Genomic DNA, 11200 nt, shown 5'->3' with positions numbered 1-11200 from the left:
GAACGATCAGAAACACACTTAATATACAGCTACTAATATTTTATGCAGAAATATATATTTGATATGTAATTACAATCGTTAAAAAGGCTCTGTTAGTCGATAATATCCTTAAAATTGCACCAAACTCTGGAATGTCCCTTTAATATTGCTAGCTAGAACACTAATGTCATTTCTCAAGTTTGCAGTTACTAAATATTAGGGTCAACTATTTATTGAAAATTAAAACACCTGGAAATCATCTAAAGAAGAAAGAAGATTTATAGTAAAAACAATTTATTACCCACAGATTTATTTATTTTCCACTTATGCAATCATATTTTGCATATAATACATATTTATTTATGTATTTAACCAACATACAAGGGAAATATCACAGTTTTAAAAATACCATATATGCAGCCACGGGTGCGTAATTTTACACAACTTATGTACACTGGACCAATAAGAAAACATTGATATGAACAGCTATTTACAAACATGAGCTATGTTGGAAATAAATAATAAATGTACATGTACATGACCTTAATTATTGCATATTTTAATGAATGCACATATCTTAATCTACAATCTGTATACATGAATAAAAGCTTGTATTTCAGTAATAGCAACCTTATGCTAGCACTAAATGAAATAAAACCTTTTGAGACATCCCTTTAAAAAAAACATTTAATGGAATTGATATACAAGGGTACCCTACACAACTCCTGCAACTGCCCACGGCAATCGGCAATGCCGTGGAGTTTGCCGTGGAGTTTTTAATTCTCAACGCACTTTTTTGCCTTGGACTATATTCAGGGTTTTTTCAATGGCATGTTGTTGGGGTTTTTTTGTCGTGGATACTTTCATAATTGCTGGGGTTGCATAAATGTAAAATATTTCTAGTCACAGGATTTCTTTTCCTTTGAGTGTTTTTCTTTCTTTTTTTAATTTGTTTTTTTCGTTTGGATTTGTTTTTTTCATGTGTGGGGTTTTTTTTTTAAATTATTATTTATATTATTATTTTTAAAAATATAAATAATTAAATCATGATTAATTTTTTTGTAATTTTTTTTTTCAGGAACATCATGACTCCATTTTTGAAATGAAAGTTGTAAATGGCAAAGACAGATTTTTAAAAAACTACAAAAAAAAAAGAGAAGAAAAAAAAGCTATAGCAGAGGAAATGTACAGCATTAACCTACAAGTACCTGTAACATGAAAGAAATTAAACCCAGAGTTTGAGTGTAATGCAGCATATTACCAGTGCTAAACATCTTCTCAAGCTGCCAACAGTTTTAAGAGCCACCTCACTACCATACTCTTATAAATTAAAGTCATCAGTAAAACTAGGCATGGAGAGGGGACCTGCACTAAACACACAACACAAGTGTGTTTCAGCACTCCTCTAATTATCAAGCATATGGATTATAACTATTTATAACAGATATTATCAGTTGTAGCAAAGACTAAATGTAAGAAGGTTGAGTAGGTCTGTATTTCATTTGATCCTTGGCTTCCTTGCCACTTAATTCATTCATCTATTCAACAGCCCATTCATTCATCAATCAGCATGCATTCATCTATTTCCACAGGACATTTAAAGCAACAAGTATATATATATATATATATATTTTTTTTTTTTATGTGATTAAAGATATGTGTTTCTTCCAAGTGCAAGAGGGATGAAATCTCCAGTAAAGTATCTCCTTGGAAGTGGCTGTCCTCCTACAGAAGAGGCACTAGATAGATATTCATGGAATCATCCAGTTTTACCAAATGTCCATTTGAATCTGCACAGTGCAGAGATACAGCACTAATCATGTATTAGTTTTGTTGTTCAAATTAAACATAGTCATGATAGTTTTACATTAAAAGCCCAACTCATTATCTATAGAAATTTTTGAAAACAAAAAAACACATTTGTTTTTAAATCACATTACTACTTACATGTATTTTCATGCTGGGGTGTCATTAAACATCTATTCTATTCTACATGTAATTTGATTTGAATATCAAATCATACAATAAGTAATCTGTTTACTTATCAGTCATAATGATACATTTATGAATATTAGCAGAATCCATCAATATATTCAGTTAGATGCAGTAACTTTGTCATTCTTAACAAATTACAACAAACAAAACAATACATAAGTCAAGTAAGTTACATCTTATTAACACACCTTTTAAAGTAAGATCTTACAATTATATAAATTCTGTTTATCGTATTACATATGTGTTTAGCATATATCATAAAATATGTTCTTTTAAGCTTTAAAGTTAGAGAATACTATGAATAAAAAAAATATTAACATGCAATGAATCATGATAGATTTTAATTTAAATTTGAGATTATGCAGATGTTATTCCTAGGAGCCTGTCAATGTAGTGGTGTTGGTATACAATGCTCTTACTGGCAGCAGCTAGTGAGAATTCCCCTATTAGCTTGAACAGGGTTTCGGCCAGAGGGTTAAATGGGTATGGCGCCATACCCACATTTTTTTTTTGTAGATTTTATTTTTTTAAGTTGACCTTTTGACCAAATTAATGATTCTTTATCATTACTGTATGATTTTCTTAACCAAAACCATTTTCTTTCTGGGGGAGGCTCCCCCATACCCCCTATCAAGTATAGTTGCATTCAGCACACAAATTGTAAATATTCATTTTCATAGCGCCATACCCAAAAATGTCTTTGAAACACTGGCTTAGTTGGTAGAATACTCTCATGCAGAAGGTCCATGGTTTGAATCCCCAGTATGGTGTCCTGCCCTCACACACAATTCAAGAACATATTTTGTGTTCCAGATGCTAGAAAATTGTGCTGTGGGCATCTGAAGATAAATATTTTGACTCACCTAGATAGTTCACAACCCCCCCAACTTAAAATCGCTTTCCCATAAACCTGATGTGCAGCCAGTTTTAGAATATCCAAGAGTTCTATAGACTTATACATGTAGTAGTAGTATTTTCTTCCCTACCTCAATTGTTTTCCACCAACATTCATAACAAAGTAATACTCAATGTTATGACACATGAAAGGGCAATATTCAAGAACAAAGGGTTAGTCTTGTTTATGTCAGATCAAATATGCAAAGAACAAATTCAGCAGCTGCCATATTCAAATAGTGGAATTATGAGGTTTGTCTGAAAGACTTTGGTGGAATCATGTGACATAATAATGATTAAGATGACATCATAATGGTGAAGATGACATCATCACAATCAAGATGACACAACAATATTAAAGATGATATCATAATAGTTAAGATAACATCATAATGGTGAAAAGAATATTGTAACAATCAAGATGACATCATAATATTAAAGATGATATCACCATGGTTAAGATGACATCACAATTGTTAAGATGACATCACAGTTGTTAAAGATGACATCACAATTGTTAAGATGACACCACAATATTACAGATGACATCATAATGGTTAAGATGACATCGTAATTGTAAAGATGGTAACTAACTGTCAAGATGACACAATAATATTAAAGATGACACCATAATAGTTAAGTTAACATCATAATGGTGAAAAGAATATCCTAACAGTCAGGATGACATAGTAATATTAAGAATGACATCATATGGGTTAAGATGACATCATAATCATTAAGATGACATCATAATGGTTAAGATGACATAATGGTTAAGAGGATATCATGATATTTAAGAGGACATCATAATGATGAAAATGACACAAACAGTTCTTAATGAAAGACTGGCATCACAATTTTAACCTCTTGATATCTTCACTTCGAAAATCTACTCTGAAAATTAAAGAAAAGTAGAACATTCAGACAAAAGACAAAAATTACCAGAAATGTTTTTTTGTTTTGTTTTTCTGTGGTTTTGAGCTTGTAAGTGGTGGCAAGGTGAAGGGAGGAGATGAACATGGTAGGAAGATTTGTGGTAACTCAAAGATGTAATGGAGAAGCTTCAGGAGAAGTTAAAGGATATGGATATAAATAACAAAACACCAAAAGCTTATTGCCACATAGACTGGATACACATACCGTATATCGCTGTGTACCAGCTGACTTTTTAAGCCTCCAAATACCACCAAGAGAAGAGTGGTTAGCGAATACACAGAGTCAAAAAAAAATGTCTAAGAAAATACAACAAAATATCGGCGTGTCCGAAAATACAATACTAATACTAATGAAAACTCATCGGTCAATCTAGGCTTCAAAACTTTACCATTGCATTATTTAACCAGTAATTTTAACAGCCTCTATTAAGTCCAATACCAGTGTTCATCTGATTGTTTGATACACACAATAAAAGTTATATTTTATTTGAGAAATTAAATCAATTTAAAAAAAAAAAGTTATTGTGTCGACAATTTCCGACAAAAGCAACTAACAAGTAGTACCAGTATCACGTGTCACATGATCAGAACGATCATTAAGTTTTTTTATTGACCGCTGATATTTTGTCCCCAATTACAGATTTAATTGGTCAGAACTGATATTTTTACTTTCCATCATTGTTGATTCTGCAATTCCACAACTTATAAAAGAACGGAAGAGTTAGTGTTCATCATTGCAATTATTTATTATGGGTGTTAAATAATATTTACGCCACTGTATAAAAGTAAAACTACATTTATCAGCCAGCGATGTCCATGCGATCAATTCAATCAAGAAATAAAAAAAACAGAACAAAGTTATTCCACATTAGTGGAATTTTTATAAACCTTTATTCTTTTTTATCCATCTTAAAATCTTTGTTAAAATAGTTTTTGTACACTGTACTTTGATTGGTTCACCAAAACAAATTCCTGTGATTGATTGTTGCACGAGACCGACATTATCTGGATCGGATATATCTTTATTGTTGCCTGTTTCAACTGGTACATAAAAGATGAGTTGGCTTATACATCATACCAACCTTTTTGTATCAGTTATTGATGAACAAACTAAGGGGTCGGCTTATCCACATAGTCGGCTAATACACAGCGATATATGGTAAGGTATATGGTCTTAAATCACAAATTTGACAATAAATTGTTAATATACAAGAATTATTTTTATTAATAAACAGTTAAGACTGGAGAAAACTTGAGTGTTTTCTCTTTTATAGATACATTACCTGTCCTCAAACAAGTGCACCTCCCCCCCACGCAAGTGGTCTGGTCCGAACATCCCAACAGCCAATGGGATGGCCTAAATTCTTCTACTGTATACTGCTCTCTAGTTCCGGTCACATGACTGTAACTTCCTTCTTTTTCCATGAGCGCATCGCACGGAGAACAGGAAGCGGGGAGGCCCGGGCGGGATGAATCTTGAGGACAGGTAATGTATCTATAAAAGAGAAAACACTCAAGTTTTCTCCATTTCTATAGACATTACCTGTCCTCAAACAAGTGCAGCATTCAACAGATGGTGGTGGGTGCCGAGATCCGTAGATGCTTGTGATAACTCCCCAACCGGAAAGAGGCTGACTAGTGGAAGAATAAGGCCAACCTTGGTAAACCCTCCTCCTAGGGATGCCCGTCACAGACCAATGCAGGTGATGTTAGTAACAACAACCAGAATGGTGGCATCCGTCAGCAGTGGCGGTACGGCTCCTAGAACACATGAACCAGGAGGCGGAAGCCACATCTTATGCTGGTTCTGACAGGGTGGGAAGACGTAGCCACCAGGGATGCAGGTGTTAGGTAACCCTCACGTATTGAAGTGTTATAGTTTTTTTCAATAACAAGCGACAACCTAATGAGGTGCATCCGTCAGAACATTGAACAAAACAAGACCCCCGAATGTTTTCTGTCTAGTACACCAAAGATCTGTTAGTTCAATAACGACAGCCAATAACCACATGCAGTGAAGGGTTAAGGTTATCGAGACAAAAGTTCCGGCACCAGTGCGTGAACTGTGCAAAAGAACAAAAGTCTAAGCAATCCTCACCTGTCGATTCGGTGGACATCTCGGTATGCAGCCCAGAATCAGACAGACATCAACGGCGACGAGGATGGCTTGTATTCAACAGAGTCTGTGCAGCAACAACCGGACCCAGATGATGGAACCCCTCAACGTCTTCTGTGGAGATATCCCTCAGATAATAGTTGGCAAAGATGGAGTCCGTCGCCCAGAAACAGCCAGTGATGATGTGCTGAATGGATGTGTTGCAATGCAGGGACATCGTGGCAGCCAAGGCACGAAGTTCATGCGGATTGGAAGCAGACGGAGCAGGTAAACCCTCCTTCTGATACGCGGTCAGGATAGAAGACCGGATCCAGGTGGCCACCGTGTTCTTGGTAATATCCCTCAACCGACTCTGGTTACAGGAAAGGAAAAGTCTTTTACGATGTTGTCGAAAAGATCTGGTCCTCTCGATGTACTGGTGCAAGGCTCTAACAGGGCACAACGCCAAGTCCTCAACGTCCGCCGGACCAACGATAGAGGAGAGAGGGCCTGCACAACATACGAGCGAGGCGCTTGGTCTGGTAACTGATTCTTTGCAATAAAGTTCATGAGTAACCCCAAGTTGACTGCACGCCGATCTCGGTGAAAACGTACCAAATCGACATCAAGAGCATGAAGTTCTGAGACACGAGCAGCTGTGGCGAAACCGAGTAAAAAAACACCGTCTTCCGTGTCAAATCTTGCAGGGAAGAGGACTCGATCGGCTCATAAGGTGCAGTCGATAACGCTCGTAACACCAAATTCAGGTCCCATCTTGGTGGCCGAAAACCGGTGTACTTGATCTTCAAGGCGAAAACCTTTGATCATTTTATGGATCTCAGGAATACCCGATAACTTCGTTCCAGTAGTTACATCACGAACAGTAGCGATGACCGAAACGTACCCAGCGATGGTAGACCCCTTCAATCGTAAAGTGGTCCGCAGATATAGCAAAAAATCAGCAAGACGAGGTATCTGTATCGTCTGAGGTTTGATCTTTTTTCTAACACACCATCGGTGAAAGCAAAGCCATCTGACGTTGTAAGCCGCAGTAGTAGATGATCTGTGCGCTTTCAAAATGGCCGCCGTAGACTGTGAAGAAAAACCTTTCTTCCTCAAACTCTTGGAGATAAAGTCCACGCGTGCAGTTGGAACAACTGCGGACGTGGATGGTACAGTCTTGACGTGGGATGCAGCAACAGATGATCCCAGTCTGGCAGCGGTAAAGGATGTGGATCGGCAAGACGTATTAGATCTGGATACCACATCCTGGATGGCCACATCGGAGCAATGAGCAACAGGCGACAATGGTACAGCTGAAACCTCTGAAGCACCCTTGGAAGGAGGATTGGTGGAGGAAAAGCGTACGCGTCCATCTGTTCCCAGCTGATGGCCAATGCGTCGAGATCCAGAGCTTCGGGATCCGGCACCGGAGACACGTAAACCCTCAGCTGATGGTTGAATCGTGTGGCGAAAAGATCGATGTTTGGTGTCCAAAGTCTGTCGCACACCCATCGAAACGCTTCCGGATGGAGCATCCACTCCGTCGGCTGTGGAGACGACGGCCGGGACAAAGTGTCGGCTAGTACATTGCAAACCCCTGGAATATGACGAGCCCGAAGTTGCAACGGAATTTCGTCGACCAGCTTGTAGAGACGATAAGTCAACTGCAGCAGACTGCTGGAGTGAGTTCCGCCCTGACGATTGATGTAAGCCGCCGCGGTCGTACTGTCTGTGGCCACCATGAGAGAGGCTTCCGTCAACATCTGTCGCCAATGAAGGATAGCGTAGTAGACTGCCAACAACTCTAACAGGTTGATGTGGAGTCCGAGTTCGACGGGAGACCACAGCCCTGAAGTAGTCTGGTTGCTTAGATGGGCTCCCCAACCTTCCAGTGACGCGTCGACGAATAGGTGATGAGTGGCTATGAAGGCCCGCATAGAGACACCTTCTAAGACGTTCGATCGGAGCTGCCACCACTGCAGGCTGGAGCGTAGATCGTCTGGAAGTGAGATGATCAAGTCCGGATTGTTGAAACGAACAAACGGGTTGAGAAACATCTGCAAGCGCCGCAACTGGAGACGACCTCTGAGTGTCAAATCCTGGGCAGAAGTGAGGAGACCCAGGAGACTCTGCCAACCGCGGAAGGTCATTGGAGCGGTGAGGGCTATGACAATCATGGTCTGGATCTTCTCCCAACGGTCTAAGGGAACTTGAACGAGGCCCAGGTCGGGTCGAAGCCAAGCGCCTATGAACTGTAGAGACTGTGTGGGAGCCAGTCGAGATTTCTCGATGTTGATAATCCAACCCAGCTGCTTGAGAAAGTCCATGATGAAGGCAACATGTGCAGTCAGCCCTGTCTTGCTGTGACACCTCATCAGGCAATCGTCGAGGTATGGGTAAAAGGATATACCTCTGCGATGCAGGAAGCGTGACATCGGAGTCGTGATTCTGGTGAACAGCCATGGCGCTATGGATATCCCAAAGGGCAGGACTTTCCATTCGTAATGCCGACCCTGTAGCACAAACCGTAGGTAGTGATGGAAATCGGCATGCATCGGAACGTGCAGGTAGGCGTCCTTGAGATCTAGCGAGGCAAGCCAATCCCCCGGTCTGATCACGGCTATGATATCTCGCAACGTTAACATCTTGAAGGTCGGAGGAGGAGACAGATAGCGGTCGTTGAAGACCGCCAAGTTGTGAATCATTCGCAGCTCTGGAGAATCTTTCTTTGGTACGAGAAAGATGTCCGAGTAAAATCCGGGTGTTAATTGTACTTCCGAAATGCTGCGAACGGCTCCCTTCTCCACCAGCTTGTTGACGGACTCCTGTAGAACCTTGATTTGCGCAACGGAATGCCGCGGTTCTCGAGGTGAAGTGGTCAATGGAGGGATGGCAGACAATTGCAGACGATACCCTGTCTTCAAGATCGACGTGACAAACGGATCTTGGCAAAGTGTCTGCCAGTTTCGCCAATAACGGCGAAGTCGACTTCCGACCATGGATCTTTCGACCGGTGTGGTACACACCGGAAGCGTCAAAACCGAATCGTTGTTCTGGTTCAAAATCAGGGGCAGGCGTAGGTTGAAGCAATCTGAGCAGTCCACGATCTGTTGGCTGGCGTCAACGTCGACCAGGCTTCCCCTGGGTCCGAGCTGGCGGACCGGATGGTCGTCTGACCGGAAACCTTCGAGAAGGTTGACCTCGAAAGGAACCTCTCCAGCGTTTAGATGGTGGTTGTGGTGTGAATGTAGACTTCCGCTTTGTAGATTCCAATGTTGAAATAAGTTGCAACGCTTTGACAGTTGCTGTCGACTGTTGGTCCTTATCATTGGCCTTCACCACCTCAGAAATTTTGCCTGCAAAAAGCTTAGTTGCTGACCACGGTTGAGCTAACAGCTCCTTCTTATGCTGAAAATCCAAAGTGGATTTCTTTAAATAAGCCTGGCGACGATATTGCATTAACATCGAGGACATCGAAGTCACCGAAGACGTCAGGAAAGCTAGCATCTGCGCTGATTGCTGAAATAGCGCGTAGCACCGTGCATCTTTTGCCTGGGTGGCCATCGCCGCAAGGAAAACGTCCAAGTAAGATAATACAAACAAGCAACGTCTCTGGGCAGTATCCATGGCTTGTACTTGTTTGTCTGTCAAATCCACGGTTGACGACTTCCCAAGACGGTGAACGTCTTCATCCAAGGACGGAGCTACATCTGTAAAGGTCATGTCAAATACCGGATACATACGGTGACCCCAAGTCGGGAAGGCGACGAAAGACGCTGTGTCTTTAAAAGTGCGGTCTAAATCCGTCGCCACCTCGGATACGAGTGTACCGGCAGCCAAGGAACGGATCACCACATCTTCCGGAGGGACATCAGTCGCTATCATCGGTGTCGGTCCCTTCTTGGACGGCGTTGGTGGATGTGGCAAGGACGGCAACATGTCATAGACTGCCGCCAAGCAATCCCTCATATTCATATGATCAGAAGATTCAGTCTCATCAATGACGGAAACCGCTGTAGGCGCTGCATCTCCAAAGTCTCGAAGCACTCGAGCACAGGCTAATCGATCCGCCGAAACAGAATTCACTGGTGAACCGGACCGTGGACGGTCCCGTCGAGAACCCTCTGAAGCGTCAATAGAAGGTCTGCGCTGCCGATCCACGGAACCCGTAGGGAGACGTGCAGGTCGTGGGGAACGGCTACGAGCCCGGCTCCGTTCCCGGCTCCGCTGCGCCGAAGATGACTTTGAAGATCGGTGATCCTTGGAGGCCGTGGAACGCCTAACTGATTGAGTCGGCTTGTCCGAGGGCTGCGTAGTAACTGCAGGCCTGTCATCTGAAGTCTTGCATCCTGGAGCCGCACCCCCCGAAGAGGGGACTTGAACCGGACCTGGTCCCAAACCCGCCGGTTGTGGTAAGGCCGCCATTGACGCCATAGTCTCTTTCAGCATAGTAGGTAGCATCGAACGTAATACATCTGCTATGGAGTCCGCAATTGACGGCGAAGATTCCACTTTCTTGGCTCTCGCCGACAGCACCTTCAAGTAAGCCGCGAACTCGACAGTAGACAGGCCCGAACACAGGTCGCATCTCGAAGAGAGGCTACAAGGAACACGGCAACCCGGACATAATTCATGAGGGTCGCCGCCTGCAGTGAACTTCTTACAGCGTAGGCACGCTCGTACCTGACGCTGAACATTAACATCTGACATGATAATAAGTTTTCAATCTGTGAAAGAGAAAGAAAAGAAACCATGACACAAACACAAAGTCGGTCAACAAAGACGCCATTTTGCAAATGGCGTCCGACACGACAACCGGCAATATAATAACATTTCATGTAATTAACACTTGGCAAGTCAAGCGAAATACGCGAAACATACGAAAGGTAACGAATAAGGTGGAAAAAAAAAACATTCCACCTAACACCAAGCCAGTCAATACAGACGCCATTTTGCAAATGGCGTCCGACACGACAACCGGCAATATAACAACATTTCATGTAATAACGCTTGAAAGTCAAGCGAATACGCGAAGAACATACGAAGCTATACGAAGCTAACGAAATATAAGGTGAAAAACATTTCACCCAACACGAATACAAAACCAAAGGTCTTATAAAAAAAGTTGACTCCAAAACAGAGCCAAACAAAAGACGTCCAGACCCTTTCGCGAAGAGAAAAAGAAGGAAGTTACAGTCATGTGACCGGAACTAGAGAGCAGTATACAGTAGAAGAATTTAGGCCATCCCATTGGCTGTTGGGATGTTCGGACCAGACCACTTGCGTGGGGGGGAGGTGC

The 11200-nt window shown here is 41.8% G+C and overlaps 1 protein-coding gene across 1 annotated transcript in view; it reads right to left on the bottom strand.

Annotated features, from left to right (window-relative positions):
• Positions 1–256: 256 nt before the first annotated feature.
• The window catches only part of LOC121387952 (conserved oligomeric Golgi complex subunit 4-like), a 35190-nt gene continuing 24246 nt past the window's right edge, over positions 257–11200 (bottom strand). Inside the window, exon 22 of the mRNA XM_041519136.1 lies at positions 257–3762. Within this exon, the coding sequence (XP_041375070.1) occupies positions 3720–3762 (43 nt within the window). The 3' untranslated portion in view covers positions 257–3719. The remainder of the gene's footprint in view (positions 3763–11200) is intronic.

Source organism: Gigantopelta aegis, chromosome 14 (assembly GCF_016097555.1).
Source record: "Gigantopelta aegis isolate Gae_Host chromosome 14, Gae_host_genome, whole genome shotgun sequence".
Lineage (NCBI taxonomy): Eukaryota > Metazoa > Mollusca > Gastropoda > Neomphalida > Peltospiridae > Gigantopelta > Gigantopelta aegis.
The sequence above is the reverse complement of the archived record's forward strand: the minus strand, read 5'-3'. Positions and strand labels throughout refer to the sequence as shown.